This window comes from Camelus dromedarius, chromosome 17 (assembly GCF_036321535.1).
Source record: "Camelus dromedarius isolate mCamDro1 chromosome 17, mCamDro1.pat, whole genome shotgun sequence".
Classification (NCBI taxonomy): Eukaryota; Metazoa; Chordata; class Mammalia; order Artiodactyla; family Camelidae; genus Camelus; species Camelus dromedarius.
The window spans coordinates 23,905,240-23,925,366 of NC_087452.1; the positions used below are offsets into that span (position 1 = coordinate 23,905,240).

Here is a 20,127-nt window from a genome sequence, read left to right on the forward strand (position 1 = left end):
TTACTCTGTAAAGGAGGAAGAACTCAGAAAAGCCATTTCTTTTTGGTTTTCTGCTTATGCAAAGATGACTACCAGCAATCATTTTACTACCATAAAAACTAAGACCAAGGGTCAGTGGGTATAAATGTGACCTGTTAAGAGAAACAAGTAATCTGATTTTTTTTGGATATAGATTATTTTGATAGAAATGCTCAGCACTAAATGAATACATCAAAAACCATACTTTATTTTATGTATAGCAATACAATTTACATATTAAATAACACTATAATAGAATGATTTGATATAGTTTTAAACAGAAGAAAAAAGGGAAAAATTTCAGGTTACAAAACCCCTCCCCCCTGAACAAATTAAAAAAAAACAACAACACTTTTTCCAAACGGGTCAATGCAACGAATGTATTCAGTGACTAATTATGTCTAATCCTATTGCACAAATGGTCAGTGAAATTAAAAAAACCCAACTTTCACGATCACTGCCTCAAAGAAATAACACACGTTGGATTATTTTGGAATGCAAAGATGGTTCTTGCTACTTCAATACACAGAAAGTTGAATTCACATATCCACCACAAAGAAAAAAAAAACTATGACAGAGTTGAAACTAGAAAAAAATTAGCTTTATATGAAAATATAAAATTCTATGATTATATACCATAGATACAAAGTTCCCAGAAGATGCTTATCCAAGCAACAAAATATTTACAGTTTTAATGATTTTAGCTATTTCAAAATGAAGTGAAAGAAACATGAATCGACACGAAGGCTGAGTTTTTTTGTTTTTTTTTTTTAGAAACAATGGCTGCTTGCTAGTTTCAAATGTCCTAACAAAAAAGGAGTCACTACCCCAAATGTTGGAGAGTTGCGACATTTTATAAAATCGACTGTCTCCTTTTCTGGAGATGTTTATTTCTTAAAACTCAAGATATTTTTCTTGAAATTAATTATCCTCTGTAGAAAATGCTTCCCTTTGCAAATATTTAACAAAAATACTAAAAACAGTTTAACAGCTAAGACAAAGTAGAGGCCAAATATCATTATTACAGTTCCCTCCTATTGGTAGCATGCCTTCTTTCTAGAGATTAAGTAAAGCCAGTATTGTATGTTAAATGGCAACGAAGGGCAAGCGCAAAGGGGTAAGTGAAATTACAGCTTTAAAAAAAAAAAAAAAAAAGCAGGCATTTTCCCTTCATATAAAAAGTCACTGGCACCATTTGAACATAAACTTTAGGAGACAGGAGTTGAAAATGTATTTTCCAGTATAACTGCTAAATTCTTAAGACAAACTACATTTTGATTATTATTTCTTAAATTATGATGAACTTGGGTTTCTGTTTCTAAATTTTTTGCTTAGAATTAGTAATACGTATCTTTGGTAAATTGGTATCTATATTTTAATTTTTAAATACAGTATATATGCATTTAAGAAAAAATTCATAACAAGGCAGTTGTGCTGTGTCATTATAAAACAATTAAGGTTATTTGTTGATTTCAGTATGTCACTCTGGGCTATAAACTGCAACAGCCAGACCTTACATGCCATAGCCTTCTCTGACCTTGCTGGACTCTTCAACTTGAAATAAGACTCTAAAAAGCTCCAAGGCATACAAATTAGGAAAACCAATTCAGCTAATCTTAATCATCTCAAATTTCAGACGTTAATTTTTTTTTTTTTTTTTTTTTTTTACTATGAAAGATGATATTGTGGTTTTGGATGCAAGAAAGAGTTCTCTCGATGGCAGTAAGATGTCTTTTTTCTGATGTCCAGCATGGCCACTTCTGATCATTGCAATTCACTTTTGAGTGATGTGTGTGCATTGTTTACCTAGAGCTACATTCATACACCCCAAGTTAATTTTTATAAAATAGCACACATTAATTTGCAATCGCTGTCTTTCCTGCTGCGTGCAGGGGGCAGTAAACCTTGTTATGCAGTTAAGCAACATGCCTCTGTCTCAAAGAAAAGGCCATCTTTGAAACACTCTCTGGAAAGATGCAAGCGTGTATCTGCCAATAACAAATGAAGAGTAATAGGGTACACTCTGGTCTAAGTGAGGAACTGCCCTGTCTTCAGTGAAGTGTGTTTGGTTCACTTTGGCAGGATGGGTAAATAGCAGTTGCTCATCGCTCAGCGGGTCAGGATTTGTAGACTTTGGTTCAGGCCTGCGGTAGACACTCAGTGAACGTCTAAGCCTTCCTTGTAATGTTTCTATTCTATTCACTGGTTCTCTCTCTTTACCGTGATTCTGATACTCATCTAAGAGATGGTCACAGAATTGGACAGTAAGTGAATTGAGCCCTCTGTAAACAGCACAGAAGGGAATACTTGCCATGTGTCTTCTAATCAGTGTTTGTTTTTATTAAGAAAAAATTACGGAGGGACCACAAACCCCACCTTGAACGTTGCTTCCCAAAGTCAAGTCCATTGTGCCATCTACTGAAAAGAGCTCGTATCAGTCCTGCCTACAACGGAAGTAACCTACTTAACTGACCAACATGGTTTAGCCCTTGCCACGGTCTGAAACCTTTCCTGATTTCCCTCAGCCACCTGGCAGTTGTGGTGTTGCTTGCTTAAGTATTAGGTGGAATGTCTTTGTGTCCCCTCTGATGGGAGCAGAGGGGTGGTAAAGGTGTCTGTGTCCCTGGCACATACCATTTAGCAAACTTGGCTCACTTTGCATCTTTTCTCAGCCTAGCCCACACGGTTCATTAACAGTGGACTATCCTGTGTGGCTGAAATCTATGTGATGAAAAGATGAGATGGACCCTGGCAAGCTACGTATGAAAACTCTGCTCAACTGGCTTGTGCGTCAGAACTCCTGGGCTTGGCCTGGAGCCTGTCTCTCCTTCGCAGCTTGGGGCCTTCAGCTCCTCTCTGACAGGCTTCATAGAAAGCCACCTCAAGATAAGCAGCATCTCAGTGCTGGTTATCATGAATGTTTCAGTGCCTATCCAGACAGTATGATAGTAACCAGTGTGGACTTTTTGTTGAAGTTTATTGACATAAAAAAAAACAAAAACCCAAAACCCTTTTCTTTCTAACAGGCCCAGTTCTGGTGATGGCTTCACTTCTGACAGACGTTGTCCCTGAAAAGCAAATATGCAGCAGAGGAAGCAGATCTGAGTAAGGAGCTTATTTTTCTAACTGATGCTCCTGATTTTCCCATGATGCACTGCAGGGTGAACACAGCTCCAAGAGGTCACCTCCTTGGTTGGGCTCTGTAATGATGAGCAGCCTCTCTTATGGAAGTGAATCTGTTGTTCCTAAGCCTAGACTACACAGAAGCACACAACGTTGTCTCCTCCTTTTAAAAACTATTTGAAAATGTCACTATCCCCTTTTACTCAAGATTCTGATTTTCTCTAAGTCAGACTTATCCCTGTGTGGGAGTCTGGATAGTCCCAAGACTCTTGCTAATATGGTATTTTCAACTTAATCCTAAACAGAAGAATGTATACAATTATGAGATTTATTGTGAAACATTTGGCACAAAAGGAAAGAAAAGAATGTTAGCTATATAGGTAGTTTTTTTTTTATTAGATCGATATATGAGTAATAGGAATATCTTAGAGGACTAGTTTCAAAATTACACACCTGCAGAAATTCTCATTATTCCACCTGCTGTGAGGTATGGCATTAGAAACTGTGAAGCAGTAATGGAGGCTTCACTAAAGGGTTTCATGACTGGAGGTGTGTGAAATATTGCCATTTCTCTTTTGTAAAAGATGGCCCTGACTTTGGGGTGTTGCTATTTCAGAGGCAAAATGGAAATAACACACACTGTCCACATAGCTACTGTGAAAACCGTAATACAGAGATATCCTTTATTTTGACACAGTTGGGCATTTTTTTTTAAAGCTATGAATATAAGTTTGTAACTAATAAGTGATGTTCACATGAAACAACTCTTAAACCTTCTCATTTCTTAATGGACATCTTCACCATCGTAAATGGAACTCTTTCAAGGCCGTGAGGTTGGCAGACCTTTTTAGTAGCTCCCCTAAACCTGCTATTCTCTAAAAGGATAAATGTTCATCCACTCCGTTAAAATACAGAAGGCATTCAGTATTCAACAGTGCCTTAAAACAAAACAAAACAAAACAAACAGGACAGGAGGACTGAGGAAAAGTACAGCATTGCCTGCTAGTAGAATGCAACTACTTGAGCAATAATAATAATGATTAAGAAAAATCAAGATTCACTGTCCTAACAAAGACCTTCACTGTACTGAATTAAAAAGTAGCGTGTATGCGGTCATGGAATGTCACATCAGGGCTCGCTTTAGTATTAGATTATAGGCAGTAACACTGATCATATAGTGCAAACTAGGTAAGATCGCGTTTCACCGTGAGAAATGAACAGAGGTGCAAATGCTCAGTAGGATACCATTAAGACATAAAATGGCAAAAAATAAATATCAAAACTTTTATCAGTGTAAAAAAGTAACTGGGTTATTGTTATAACCTAGAGTCTGGCAAAAAAGGCCTCAAAAAAGTTCTCAGTCTTCAGAAGGTTTACAAATGAAGTGCCCTTGCAGGGTCCCGATCACACCAGAGACTCCATGCTCTCGGCAGGGTCCGATTCATCTGCAATCAGAACAGCACCGTTTTTGTCCGCCGTCATGGGACCATTTCCGTTCTCTTTAGTGCTGACCAAGCTGAGCATTGCTTTATAGACAAACTGGTATTGTTCCTGTAAAACAAGAGGGAGACACTTTGAGCCAAAGGACAGCTTCATCACTTCGCCTCAGGTGGAAATGCCGACTCAAACTGTGACTGTGGAAAACAGACTAGAGAAACAGGAGTATGTGTTCATGCCAAGAAACGTCACAAAGAATCACTGGAATCCTTTATAATCCAGACCTACTCCTTCTTCGTGTCCTTTTGATCTCTGCTACCTTGGAATGAATTCTCAGTGTCGACAGGCCACTGAGGTAACAGGATACCCGTATTTTATAACCTGAGAATGCTATACTCTGGAAAACAGTTTCTCAACCTTAGCATTTTTGACATTTGGCCTAGATAATTCTTTATTGTGGAGGGCTGTCTTTTTTAGAAAAATCAATTAATTTTTTGAATTGAGGTACATCCGTTACAGTGTGTCAATTTCTAGTGCACAGCACAATGTCCCAGTCATGCAGATATATACATATATTCATTTTCATATTCTTTTTCATTAAAAGTTTTTATAAAATATTGAATATAGTTCCCTGTGCTATACAGAAGAAATTTGTTTTTTTAAATCTATTTTTATATGTAGTGGTTAACATTTGCAAATCTTAAAAGTCCCAAGCATTTTGTGGAAGGCTGTCTTAGGCGCTGTAGGACCTTTAGCAGCATCCTGGGCTCTACTCACTTAACTCCATCCCCACTTGTGACAATCAAAAAAAGTCTCCAGACATTGCTGAACATCCTTTAGGGGGCAAAATCACCCCCAGGTAAGAACCACTGTTGTAAAGGGCGAGCCGGAGTTTCAACTGATGTTGTACAGGGTTCACAAATAAGCAGAGTACTTACAATGTCTGTGAATACTCCAGGCCTCATAAGATTGATCATTTTTGCAACCTGGAAAACATCCACGGCATTTTCGTTCTCCAGCTGCTGGGACAAGGTGGTCAGGGCACACAGCATTCCTGCTGAAACTGCGCCGTACCTTGGGGAGGAAAAAAAAAATCGATTTCAGATTCACTAAACGACTGAATACACTGGAATGAAATTACCATCACATGTGTACATGGAAGGGAAGCAGACTGTATAGAACACAAAAGTGAATGGAATGCGGGGCAAGGGGAGAGACTGAGAGGTGAGCACACAGACGACATTTGCTGAGTGTGAAATTTCTCAGACTGGCTTTACCAGACGTTTAGCTTGGTACCTTCCATGAAGTGAGAAGTTCAAACTCAAGACTTGGGAGGGCTGTTCGATTTGATGTTGGGGACGAGGTGGGTGATACAATAGGAAAAATAGTATTTGAGAATTTTAACTAGAGGTTATTGGACAAGTAGAAAAGTGGTGGAAGGCTCTGGAAAAAATGTGTTCTAACGATCCCAAGCAGCTAAACTGAACTTCCAGAATATGAATAAAAATGGAAATATGTGGTTAAAAATGCAGTCAGAGAATTCTGAAACCGAGTTTCATATTTAGTAATTATTTCTGGCACTGAAGTGGAACTTTCCAAATATGAGCACCTTCTATAAAATTCTTGGAAAAATATGGTTCTCTTTGCTTCACACCCCGACACAAAAAAAAAACGCTGAGCAGGGTAGCACTTTTTCATCAGGCCAGGTTGGCATCTCCAGTTTTTCCCGGAACCTGTGATGGCACATAGTTTCCATCTTAGTGACGAGAAAACAGATGGACTAAATGAATTGTTCAAGGTGGTGTTGCTGGCTGGTAGTAGAAATGAGACTGGAATTTAGATGCTTTGTGTCCACTGTTCTGTTAAAAACGATTAAATAGGCAGTTTCTAAATGTACTGTTATGTGAAATAAAAACATTACAGAGAATACAGAGACGATTAGCATGGCCCCTGTGATGCAAATAAGGCCGACTTCTCCCTAACCATCACGCCCACTTCAGAGCTAACTTGTCTAAGGGAAAAACTGTTAGCCGTTGAGGTACAGCCTTCCCAGAGTTAGGAATGTGGGAAGACGTCAGTCAAGCTCATGGTTTCATCTGCCGCACGCACGCCCGACCTCCTCGTTTCCCCACGGGTGGCCGTTTATGTTGTTTGTCCTTGTGCACGAGCGGAGCGGTGCAGAGGGGCCCGGTACCCCGCGTAGTAGTAGTCCCAGATGGACCCATTTTCAGTTCCAAAGATGCCGCCGTATTTCTCTCCCAAGTGGCTGTTACCTGTCTGCACTCCTCCCAACAAGAGAATACTTGCTTCTCTTCATCATTTCCAAGTCTGGCTTCGGCCAAGCTGAGGGGTGAAGAGTGGATTTTCCAGCTGCTTTAACTTGCCTTTCCTTGATGACCAGGGGAGTTGAACGTCTTCTGTGTTTATTGACTATCTGTATTTCCTCTTCTGAAATTGCGTATGAATGTATCTTGGCCATTTTTCTATTAGGTCTGTCCCTTTTAAATGAATTTATTGGAGTTCTTTTGTATTTTCTGTCTTGCAAGTATGTTTTCCAGTCTCTTGTTTCTCTTAACATTGTGATCGTTTGTTAAGCTGACGTGTAGCTTAGATGTCATCAAATTTACTGATCTTTTTTGTTCTGGCTTCTTTTGAAACTTGTTTGAGAATGCTTTCTCTAACCCACTAATTATAATGTATTCTGCTCCATTTTTCTGTTTAATTTTTTACATTTAATTGTTTAATTCCTTGGACTCTTATTCTTGTTTTGATGTAAGGCTGGAGTCTGACTTTAGTTCCTATAGTTACGGATGACCACTTGTCCCCGTGGTTAATTGCATAGTCTCGTCTTTCCTCACTGATGTGACTTGCATTTTTTTATCATACACTAAATTCTCATATACACAGGCCTGTTTCTGAACTGCTTTGGCCCTTAAATCTGCTTATTTTTTATACTGTATTTCCCCGCATTCGTTTAAATTCCTATAGGTGTTTAAATAAGTCATAATTGCTTTATTAGGTATTGTCTTGGCTGCCTCTACATTTATTGTTTCACTTTCCAAAAATGTTTTATAGAAGTGTAGTTGATTTACAGTGTTAGTTTCAGGTGTTCAGTGAAGTGATTCAGTTACACATATACCTACATAAATGTTTTTTCTTTCCAGATTCTTTTCCATTGTATGTTATTACACGAAACTGAATATAGTTCCCTGTGTTATACAGTAGGTCCTTGTTATACACAGTAACGTGCGTCTGTTAATCCCTAAGCCCTAAATTAAAAACTGTGGACTGCTTCCCAAATTGGTGTGTTATCCTTGTGCAAGGGCCATGCTCATCTTCTCTGTACTGTTTGAATTTTATTATGTGTGCTGCTGAAACGAGCACTGCGCTTTTTTTGTACTTCAAACATATGTATTTTCATTTTCCACTTGTATGCGTATTTCCATAGACCTCCACCCTTCTACGCCGTCCTGTCCTGTTTCACGTTAATTGTGACACTGGCCTGTCAAGGAGCACGAAAAGGTTTGCTGGGGCTTTGGTTAGGCTGCACTGAATATACAGACAGACGTGAGGAAATTAGTATCTTTGTGTTTTTCTGTTCATGAACATGATGTCTTTTCTGCATTTATTCAGGTCTTTTAAAAATAGATTTCACAGTTTTCTTCATAGTCTTTACCAATTTCATTTTGAATTCCTAGGTACCGTAGAGTTTCTGTTACTCTGAAGAATGGCCTCTTTTATGACATACTGTTTGGTTTCAGCTGATATATAGGGAAGTTACTGCCTTTTCACACGGTGAACTTGCACCCAGCCACGCAGCACTCTTTTTAAGTTCTAATAATTTGTGGATTCTCCTGGAACTTGGCTACATCTTTATCTGCCAATAATGCCACTCCTATCTCTTTCGAACTTTTATTCTTCTTCCGTCTTTTGCTTTTTACTGCATCGGCTAGGATATCAATAGATTTTGCATTCTGACATTGTGAAGAGGTATCGTATTGTGTTCGGTAATGGTGAAGTTTCCAAGTTTTTAATATTGAATAAAAATACTTGCTGTTGGCTTCTGAGAAGTAACATTGATGAAGATAGAGAGGATGCTTCTGACTTCTGGTTTGCTAAGAGTGTTTCCTTTTGGGGATAGGGACTGTGAGTGGGTGTTATTTTATTGTATGCTTTCCAATGTTTATTGATTTTTTTTTAAACAGAAATTCCTTTCATAGTATCCTGAATTTACTGAGAGATTTTTTTGGTACCATTTAACTACTTGTATATTCCTAGGATAAATCGTACTTTTTCATGATGTATGTCATTCTTTTAATGTAACACACTGGGCTTTATCTGACAGTGTTTTATTTAGACCTTGGCACCCATACTCAAGTAAGTAACACTGGCCTATCTTTTTCTTAATCAAGGTTACATTAAATCTTCTCTGTCTTATTCTGTGTGTTCAAATGCGGTCCAAACTCAGTGGGTCTTCACAGTTTGAAAACTCATCCTTATATTGAGTTTGTAGTAACCACTGACGTGCGCTGTGCTCTGGGTGCCAGGCGCTCTTACAGGTTCCAGTGTGACCCTCAGAATCAGCCGATGCTGTAGTGCGGTTATTACCCGCATTTGGGGTTGAAGAGGCAGGGCACATCCAGGTGAAGTGGCCGGCCAGGGTCTCACAGCCGGGGAGCCTGGAGCTTATGTGTGAGCCGATACGCGTCAGTGGCTGGGAACAGAGACAGTATATGCCGTGTGTCCACCAGGTATCATTTATTACGATTAGGGAGTCTTAAAATTTATTTCTGTAGAGCTGTAGTTTTAAATGTGTTATTTGTTTTAAAATATTTCTATTTTTAAGCTTTGATTAAAGAAAATGTCAAACATACACACAGGATAGTAACTCCCACAGAGCTGTCGCTTAGTTAGAACAACTATCAGCTCGTAGCCAGTCTTGTTTCATGCCTGCTTCCTCCCCGTGGATTTTGAAGCAAATCGCAGGTATTCTTTTAATAAGTTATAATAAAACTCTAAAAGATAAGAACTTAAATAAACATAATAATCACACCTAAGCAAATTTTAACAATTTTTAAAACGTTTGAGAACTATAGATAAGTGGTAGATTTTTTTTTCTTCCCAATGATAAATAAATTATGCCTTCTCTATTTTTTTCCTTCACCATTTCCCCAAAGTTGTATTTTTGGCTAGACTTTAATCTGTTTCCTCCTTGCCCCCCATACCATTACTGTTTGATTTTATGTCTTAATTCCCTGTACTTTTTATGGATTTATCTGGTTCTTTTTGTGGCTTCTTGAGTTGAAACTTACTTTATTTTTAACCTTTTCTCCAATATATGCAGCTCAGATTATACATTTTTTTCTCTAAGTGTAGTTTGACTACATCCTACCAGGTTTTGAAATGCAGTGCGCCTCCATCATTTTTTTAAAAATTTTATTTATTTATTTGGGGGGAGGTAATTAGGTTTATTTATTTATGTTTAGAGGAAGTACTAGGAATTGAACCCAGGACCTTGTGCATGCTAAGCATGCACCCTACCACTGAGCTATACCCTCCCCCCATCATTTACTTTTAAGAAACCGTAATTACTATTTTTATTACATCTGTACCCCATGAATTAAATTTAATCTAAGCATAAGGGGACTTCAGTGTCTGTCTATAAGGATCTGGGGCCTCATTTTCATTGTTGGTTTCTCATATAATGCACTGTAATCAATGAATGCGGTCTTGTAAGGTAAGAGTTTTGGGGGAATGTATACAAATTCCACTTATGGTCAGTTTTTATAAACAAAGCTTTTGTGTTTGAAGAGATTATATGGTCATCCCTGGATTCACTTCTTAGAGAATCTCAGTCATCCTTACCTTTTTGTCAGCTGTTACTCCTTCCTCTTTCATCTCTTTTCTCTCTCCGTGGACCTCGTAAACATCTACTTCCATGAGTCTGATTTTGTCCACTCTACTAACAGCCCATCTCTTACTGTTTCCATTTCTTAACCTCTAATTTAGTCCTGTTTCATAATACATGTTTTTAATTCGTCTCATACAGTTTTCCTTGAGCTCTCTGAGCATATTATTTTAAAACCCTATCATGATTGCTTTGTTAACCCTGATTTAATGTATTTTTTGTTCTAGTTCATTATGTTGTCTTTCCTCAGATTCTAGACTGAACTGAGTTTACTTTCTCACTTTAGAATAGCTAGTTTTTTTCTTTTCCCCCCAATTACTCATATTGACTTTTTTTAAAAGAGGAAGATTTTAACCTTTTAACTTTTGCTTAATCTGTTCTAGTGAAACTGTTTTTTTCTTTTCCCCTCAGCTCTTTCTTCGAGCTCACTGTAGCCATCAGATAGGATTCAGTGAGGAATGATGTATTTTATTATGCAGTGTGCACTGCACGGGGAGTTCCCCTGGCCTTTCCTTGGGTTGCCCTTCCTGTATTTAGCCTCTCTTAAGGACCTAAATGAAAAGGAAGTACAGTAGGACTTTCAACATGACTAGAAACTAGGTCAAGTCAACCAAACGCACAGATGCTTTAAAGTATCAGTCTTTAAAGACAGCCAAAAAAATAGAAAAAAAAAATACAGGCAGGCTACTCTCTTTGGGAAGTTTAGGAATTAAGTAGGATTGAAGGATGTTTGTCAGGTTTCATGCATTTGCACTTAAAACCACAGGGACTTGGTGAAAAAGTGACACAGGTAATTTATAACTTAGTTACAAAAATAAATAAGGGTAAGATATCAATTCACTGGGTTTGATAGTTTGCCAGTTTCTCAAAGGGCCCTGTTGAGAACAATACTTAAGCAGTGCTGTGAAAATGTATTTTCATCTCCTGTCTATGCCTCAGAGAAAAGTACTTCAGTTTCCTGATGGTCAGTAATGGTTCTAAGTGGCTTGTCTATATTCGTTTTAAAACACATTGGGGTTCCTTGCATTGTTAGGGTGTATCATACCTACGGCCGTTTAATTATACTTTCTACTATTTCATATAGTGAGAGAGATCTTTGTTTTGCTTTTACGATGTTTTAAAAATCATAACCAAGAACGCGGTCCAGAGTCAGCACGTGTCACTGTGCAGGAAGTGACGCTTCCCTCAGGAATCAGGAGGGCAAAAAGGGAAACAGAGTCAGAGCTTGAATGCGCATCCATCCTGGGGCATAACGGAACACAAAAACCACAGGACTTCAAGAGATGGAAACTTCGGAAGTGGATGCGAAGATAAAGAAGGGGAGAAAAAAAACACCCCACAGCCTGAAGACACGAGGGAGACGAGCACAGGAGACCCGGCTGTGAAAGCCGCTGGGAGGCGTGTCAACCCCGGGATCAGAGGGATGTGACCGCGGCCAGTGCCGGCTCCCGGGCTTGTCACCTGGGCTGTGGCACTGCGCTCCGCGCTTTTCACTCGGTCCGCTACTCAGGAGGGTCCTGCACTTAGTTTAGTGCTCTGGTGCTGCCATCTGGAAATTGTTAATTCTTAATTTTTGAGCAAGTGTTCCTGCATTTTCATTAACGCTGGACCCCACACGTTATGTAGCCGGTCCTGGCTTTGACACGTACTAACCAGACGTGTACACGGGCCCTATTCCTTACCTTTAGAGGCCCTGTTTTCTCATACATGAAGTGGGGGGTCCTAAAATGACCCCCAATGTTTGAGGATTACTTGAGGAACTGAAGAGTTAGGATTTGAGGGCGCCTTTGCAACCGTTGGTACAGAAGGCAGTCCGTGTACTCTGGCATTTCCTATGGACTGTCTCAGGACAAGTAAAATGCACATTTATTGAAGGAGATTTGCTTATTTGGATCATATCAGTGTTTGCTGCACCAGGCATCAGAACTGAGAGAATGTTACAACCCAAAACCATGCAAGCGCACATCCCGTTAGCTGTCGGTGGGGATGTCATCCCGCTGCCACGTAGCTCTGGGAAAGGCCAGCACGTGCTCAAGACAGAACAAGAGTGTCCGCAGTAGTATGAAAAGAGCTGTGTGCTCTCGGATCTCCCGGTAGGGCTTGGAGACCCCACTTCCCAACCAGGAGTCTTCGAGATCACACTGAGAAACGCTGAAGTAAGTTAGCCCACCATGGCATCCAGGGTGGTGCGAGACAGCTCTCCAGAGCAAATAATTAACACAAGGTATCTGCACAAGAAACTAGCCTTCGTTCCGCGTGTAGAGGCCTAATCTAGTGTTGGCTCATAAAACTGTAAGAACCATGGCTGTGTTCCATACTTCTGTAGGAACGTAGACTCTGTTTAAAATTTGACAGTAATGACACAGACCAGCCTCCGGCCAGAACTGTGTTGAACAGACGAGCAAGCAAAGGATGCTGTGAATAAAGCAGTCTGCCCTTAAGCTGCACCTGTCCTCAGACAGAATCCGTTTACTTTTTGGTGAGGAAGTTTATCCTTAGATCATTTTACCTAGAACCTTCAACCTCTGGGCACATAGCTGTGAAGACCAGTTATCACGAAGTGTGCAAAGTTCAACTCCTGGACTTTGAGTTGAAGCACTGAAGCTTTCTTTACAAGCCTGCCCACTTCTATTTTTGACAGGTTAAAAAAAAAAACCTTTGGAAATTGGTTTTACGGTTCACAAATGAATACAAGCTGGTAAGATAACACCATACAAAATGAAAAGCAAGGCTCTCTGGGGAAAGGTCATATAAGGGTATGTGTCCTTAATGATGGGGTAAGTCATCTTGATTTGAAGCACGGTACCCATTCGTACCAGTATTTACCCAGCACCCACTACGTGCCCGGCAGTGGGCGTCACCCTCTGGAGACGGGGACGAGTAAGTCACCACTGCTGGTCTCTGCAGTGTGGGGTGACAGTCCTGTGAACAAGTGGTTACGATAGGATGTGATAAACAGGAACGGCCTTGGTAAAGACGTGCTGTGTGTGGATGATCACCTCCGGGGTGAGTTAGAGACGGGTTCAAAGAGAATGACTCCTGCAGTGTGTGCTGAATGAAAGGGCACTCAGAGAAAGACAGTATTTGCTGGGGCCAGGTGGGCTGCGGAGGACGGGGATGAGAGCCGGAGAAGTAAACTTGGACCAGGCCGAAGACTGCGAAAAGTGTACTGAGAGAGTGGGGTAGTGTAGACAAGAGCCGGTGGCCAGTCAGCTGTGGAGGCGAGGGGCACACAGAAGGGACTCTGATGCGTTTCTGGTCTGTACAACTCAGTGGATGGGAGCAGGCTGGGAGGATGAGGAGTCTGGGTTGACAGATGGTAAATCTGGGGTGTCGGCAGGCCATCAGAAGGTAAGATGGACCCTGAAAGGTAACTGGCCTTCAGCGTGCTGCACGAGAGCGAGCAACTATTTAAAAATTTCAAATTTGTTTGATGTAGAAAACTAATTTCCATGCAATCACTTATCTCTTAAAGATGGTGGATAAATGAATGAACATCTATCTTTAGGTGGCTTTTAAGCCAGCTCAACTGTATGGTACGTGAAGATCCACTAGTTTAGTTTAGGAATAATTTGCTCTTTTCTTTATTTAGGCCTGAGAACAAGGTACATGTGATTAATTCCAGAGGAGACATATTCAGCAGGTAGCCTGAAATAAAAATCGCTGAATAAGACAGTATGGAGAAAGGAATCACACAGCTCTGTTCAGATTGTTGAAGTAGCTGGTGATTGCCTTTCCTAGCTGCCTCTCTGACCGCAAGACAGACCCTGGGAGTGCTCCTGTCAGAGAAGCGAAACGGGAGCAACATTAGAATGTGAATTCCAAGAGGTTCTTGAAAAGCTAACCCAGATCAGTCGGGGGGGGGGGGGGGGGACGGGACTCTAGAAGCAGCCCCAGCTTTATGCTCTAACTGCATAATATGCTTCAGTTTCACGGACTAGCAGCAACTACCCAGTTATTTTGAGGTTTTGTGTGTGTTATTTAAACACTGCTGGTGGCTGTCACGTTTCCAGGGGTCTTACTTAGGGATTTCACTAACCTTAATTCGTCATCTAATGAAGAAGTAGGTCAACATTTTGAAACAGACCATCGAAGTCTTTGGAGGGAGCCAGTAACACGGCTGGCTTCAAATAGAGGACTTGGATCTGAGGGGAAGGCGCTGACCTAGGCCCAAAGTCTTTGTTCACTTAGACTGTTACAGCGATCGTTCCAGGAACACAAAAGACCGGAACAATAAGGTTTACCGTGAAATGTATTAATATCTATGCTACCAGAGCAGCTGGTAACGGAATGAACATAATGGATGCCCTAAAAAGTTGCTGACCAAGGGAGCTAGCTTGGAACTGAAATAGAGATGAGGGGGTGTAACTGGTGCTATCGGCTGGATGTCTGTGAGTCTAAACTGCGTGGGATTACGCACCTGACTTGCAGGTCGATTCCCACTCTGAAGTCTGACTCCAGAGATTCATATTCCATACAGGGCATCTATACCTTAAGGTAGATATCATATTCATATACCATAAGTGTATCTGTACAATCCGTATCATATCTATGAGCCTTTCCTTCTCATTAAAGGGGAAGTGGGCTGAGTTTGAACTCCATTTGGATACTCAGACGCTGAGTCAGGAGTAAGTTACTTTGTTCTCTTTGAGATTCATAGGCTTTACCTTTTAAACCCCCAAAGGTTGTGCTGTCAACTTCAAGACACACTGTAAGGGGGAGGGTATAGCTCAGTGGTCGAGTGTGTGCTTAGCATCCCTGAGGGTCTGGGTTCAATCCCCAGTACTGCCACTTAAAAAATAAATAAATAAATAAATCTAGTTTACCCCCTTCCCCCCCCCCAAAAGACACACTGTAAACTATAAATGTTATCATTAATAATAGTAACTTTTCCACTATGAATCAGCTAAACTATATTTTAAAAGGTTTCTTCCGTAATAAGCATTTGCTAAAATTCAATGTGAGGATTTAAAATAACTTAATATAAATGATTACATGTAAATTAGTGTAAATATAAAAATGTACATTAAGAATGAACTGTTTCATTTACATTATTGAAACAGAAAACCTCCGAAAGACAGCATGGGACTGCATCTTGGAGGGCTAAGCACTGTCACCTGTCTAGAAGCCCGCCCACCAGGAGAGCCGGAGGCCTTGGAAGCATCTGACGAATTAAAATGCGATGAGGACGACAATGACCTTGTACGTGTACATGTTAGAAATGACCTGGAACTGTCACAAGCTGACAGGGAGAAGGGTCCTGAAAGCTGGCTCCCTGCCCCTCTCCTACAGCCATGCAGGGAGAAAAGCAAGGAGGAGAGGCATACTCATCGTGCACGATGGTGGGGCCGTCCCTGGTTAAGGCCTCTTCCTTGATGACGTTGATCAGCTCGAAGGTGCTGCTGATGGGGGCGTCCGGGTTGGGCCACTTGGGACACTGGAAGTGCCGGACCTCCAGGACGTAGTCATCCTGCAAGCAGCGCAGCACAGGTCAGCCCCCCGCCCCGGGGCCGGCACAGCCCCGGGCTAGTGGCCGGCACTCGCTCCCGCGGGCGTCTAGGTGACTGAGGGACACGGGAGCCACCTAGGTCTGTAAGAAAATACCAGGGAGGTCTGCCTGCCACTAAAAAACGGAGGTCGTGGGAGTGACAGAGTCTGGTTTTGTTCAGGGGAAGAGTTCAAGGGACAACAAATTATAGGAGACTTTATATCCTACTCTGTCTTATCTAGAAAAATAAAGGGAAAGAAACCAAACAAGGAAGGGGCGAGGAGGTCACTATTTAAATTACTGATACACGACAGCTCCCCTGTTGTCTATGCCCATAAGAAGGGAGTTAATTATCAAAGGGTTATTTACTGAAGAAAAAAAGTCTTCGTAGTACCATCTCTGCAGCACATTTCAGGGCTTACATTTCTGCAGGCAGAGAAAATATTGAACTCTAGCGCATTGTTTCTGTAATTAGGGCAACGGGCCCATTTGTGTGCCTGCTCAGTCAGAGGAAGTGTGACATTGCATCTTTCCAGCTGGGAAAAGCAACTATTTGATGGAAGCAAAACAAGTCGTACTCAAATTAAGTCGTACTCGGATCCCCGGGCCCGTCGGAGGGCGGTGAGTGAGTCCGTTATCGCGCAGACGGAAGGCGCGGGGCCCGGGGGCGGCTGGGACCGCGCTGTGACGGTACCTGTGTCGCTTCCAGGATAAAGTCGTGGATGATGATCTGCTCCTCGTTTGAGAGGCACAGTCTGTCTTTGCTGATCAGGGTGACGGTAAAGGCCTCACAGTTCATGGATTCTTCTCGACTTGGCCAGTACACAAACTCGTCTTCAGCCTGCGGGAGCCGAGAATCAGAAAGAGAAAGAGAAAAACTCCTCTGCAGTGCCGTCAACTGTTTGCTTTTGGTTTTTCTTGCCCGATGATTTCTTATGTTTGTCATTTCCCATACCTCTCAAAGCAGCTTTTAAGTGACATTACATCCCTGTGTAATTGTGCTGCGTTCAGTGCTTGCTCTGTTACTGTAAAATATGCTTAATAGTACCTCTTACCTAGTGCCCTGCACCTGTCCAACAACCAAAAATGCTCCCTCTGGGGGCTGTATGAGCCCGAGCCGCGAAATGCTCTGTAATACAATGGTCATAGCAAAAAGAAAACAAAAAGGAGACAGGGTCTGGGTCCATTAATGTTACTTCACAACTGCTTGAACCACGAAGATACACTAATTATTGCTTCCTGTGCATTATGTTGGTAACTAATAGTTGAGCTGAATCAGCATTTTGCAAAGGACTTTCCTGAACATTATCTTATGTAATTTGTACAGTGTACTAGTGAGGTAAGGGATTTCTGTTTATTTAATCTGTCTGTCTTTATAGATGAGAACACAAGCACTCACGCAGACAAGTCCATAAAAAAGCATGTTGGCTGTAAGTTGGCTTCTTAAAAGGAAAATTAATCAGTCAATGTTAGATTTCAAAAGCGGGTAACACAAAGTCTTTCAGCCTTGAATCAGGCCAGCTTTAAATGTGCATCTATTTTAAGATTAAGTAAATATTCCATAACAGATAGAAACTCCTATACATAAGCTAGATAACCAACAAGGGCCTACTGTACAGCACAGGGGACTATGGTCAGTAATAACCTCTAATGGAAAACGATGTGGAAAAAAAAAAAACAAAAAACCGAATCACTTAGCTGTACACCTGAAACTAAGACAATAGTGTAAATCAGCTATACTTCAATTATAAAAATCATCATTCGGGCTTGGTACTTGGATGCTATGAAAAGGTTAACTGCTGCATCCCGCGGGCTGGAGACTGTGAGAAACAGAGTAATTAGGACGAGCCCTCCCCCGCTGCGCCTTTTTCCTCCTCAGGTCAAATGGCATATTTCAGTTTGGCTGTAATACGTAGATTTCAATGGGAATTTTCCTGAAAAGGCTTAGATACTCCTAATGAAGTCAGAAATAGTTCTGAATAATGTTCAAAACAAAGAAGGCTGTGTTTACTCTTCCATTGTTGCATTAGAAATGAGCCAACAGTCCAGTAAGACTTATCACCCTTTCAAGTTTCAATATAGCTTATTATTGCCAAGCACATTTTTATTTTTAAAGCTCAGCATAAGGAGAAACAGATTAGCAATTGGGTTTAGTCTATACAAAAGAAGTCTCTAAGTGTCTTGGGTTTTAATCTATTTTGTCCAAGGAAATGGAATTAGAGCCCTTTTAATAGATATTAAAGACATAATGATGCACAAGGCCTCTAAATTTAACCAGTATACACAGACTACACACACGATTGGATCTGATTCTGAATAAATTCATCTAGCTCAGCCTTAATTTCTATCTCTGAAAAGTGAGACAAAAGAAATTGCACACCTCAAAGCACTGTTTTGATAACATGAACTGGAAATTATCTGATTGGCTTGAAGACTGCCCAAGAAACGTTAGTGATGGAAGAAGCAGCGAGAACTTTTGAATCCAGATAGTAAACTAGGGAGTAACTGAGCCTCCTGACAGACTATGACAAAGAATTGCTACTTCTTAATTCAGTAGGAGCTCTGGTCTCACAGTAAACGCTGCTTACAGGTAGGGCACAGGGGCCGAGGCACCAGTGACCAGCGGGTTCACAGAAGCATGGTCTTGTAAAGTTGCAGTAGTAATAAGTAGTGAAGCAACCAAAACCCCAGAGACAGTGTCTTCAGGAAAAACCACGCACTGAGGAATGTGACTTTCCGCCCCAGAGCCATGAGTGCAGACACGCACGATCCCAGCCGAGCCTCCCTCGGCCTCAGACCCTGAGATGACGGGGCCGGCCTGCATCCTCACCGGCCGCAGAACACGTGTTGACTTCCTTGGTCCAGTCCCCCACTGTCGTCCCTGTACAAATGAGCCCACGGGTAGATGCTTTCGGTGACTGTCCTCTGCTAAGTGAGGCTCACAAAACACTGACTCATCCAACAAATGCACGCTTTAACAACCCTAAATGCCTCCAATTTCCATATGCCACGCAGAATAGACCCCTATTGCCAGCTAATTTGAAAATTTACACTCCAGTTTTTAGCCTAAGAATCTCAACTTTGTTGCCATTCTATCACACAGAAGCAGTCTTGGTATTCTGAAGCTGGAGCAAAAAGCGACAAAGTGAAGTTCCTACTGACTGGGCACACAGTCAAATGCATGTCATCAGGACTAGGGGTTCAATCACAGGCTGTTCTTTCCTGATTAAAACACTCGCTACTCTGACACTCATGGCGGCAGATCGGTTTTGTTTTTGTTTTTACTCTGTGGTCTTGCATATCCTCCCAGTCACTTTCGAAGACCCAACTCACGCTGCAACTTTAAGAATGAAGTGAGGGCTCAGCACAAACGCTGATTTCTATAAACCTGCTCGCCCTTCTCTTCCGGGGTCGAGAGACCTCAGTAGGGAAGGACCGGAAGGAGGAAGAAGAGGTAGGAGCTAAGTCCAGGTTTGGAAGAGTCGCATTAATTTGCAACCAGAAAGCCTTATCTCCTTCCCTGTGATGGATGTGGCCTGCCTATGGGGTGTGTGTGGGAGGCGATAATGATACATTATTAGCCCTTTTTAAAAAATATATTTTTTGAAGTACTGTCAGTTTACACGTTTGTGTCGATTTCTGGCGCACAGCACGACACTTCAGTCACAAAGGAACATACACACGTTCGTTCTCCTGTTCTTCACCCCAGGCTACTACAAGGCATTGAGTATGGTTTCCTGTGCTACACAGTATAAACCTGTTTTTCGGATTTGGTGAGAATCTGCCTGTATTTCGAAACAAGAGACCCTCTGCCAGTGTTCAGTGGGTGTTCTGTGCGATTCAGAGGGTTTGCAGATGTCATCCTTGGTGTATTTGTGGGAGAGGGCGAGCAGTGAGTCTCTTGGCTCCATCCCCCATTATCAGTACTTTGGATATTTTTTTGGGGGGAGCTGGGGCACATCTCTATGATGTGGGGTGGGACAAACACAGTAGTAAAATGAGACCTGGGATTCAGGCTCAGATCCTGGCTCTGGTTCCTGGTACGTGCCCCTGGGCTGGTGACTACCCCTTAGTTTTCTCAGCTACTAGGTAGACGGGAGGTCCCTTGTCATAAAGTTGTAGAGAGGATTCAATGAGTTCATACCTGTGAAAA

General features: G+C 41.5%; 1 protein-coding gene and 1 non-coding gene across 5 annotated transcripts in view; both read right to left on the bottom strand.

Moving 5' to 3' along the window:
• Positions 1 to 206: 206 nt before the first annotated feature.
• The window catches only part of PTPRG (protein tyrosine phosphatase receptor type G), a 666,481-nt gene continuing 646,560 nt past the window's right edge, over positions 207 to 20,127 (bottom strand). For all 4 annotated transcript variants that reach the window (XM_064496361.1, XM_031470665.2, XM_010980956.3 and 1 more), the window contains 4 exons: positions 16,669 to 16,815; positions 15,814 to 15,956; positions 5,517 to 5,652; positions 207 to 4,692 (listed from right to left, as the gene is read on the bottom strand). In XM_064496361.1, coding sequence (XP_064352431.1) covers positions 4,546 to 4,692; positions 5,517 to 5,652; positions 15,814 to 15,956; positions 16,669 to 16,815 — 573 coding nt within the window. In that variant the 3' untranslated portion in view covers positions 207 to 4,545. The remainder of the gene's footprint in view (positions 4,693 to 5,516; positions 5,653 to 15,813; positions 15,957 to 16,668; positions 16,816 to 20,127) is intronic.
• On the bottom strand, positions 7,856 to 7,962 carry LOC116158391 (U6 spliceosomal RNA). The gene has a single exon (XR_004142696.1). It is a non-coding gene; the product is annotated as a U6 spliceosomal RNA (small nuclear RNA).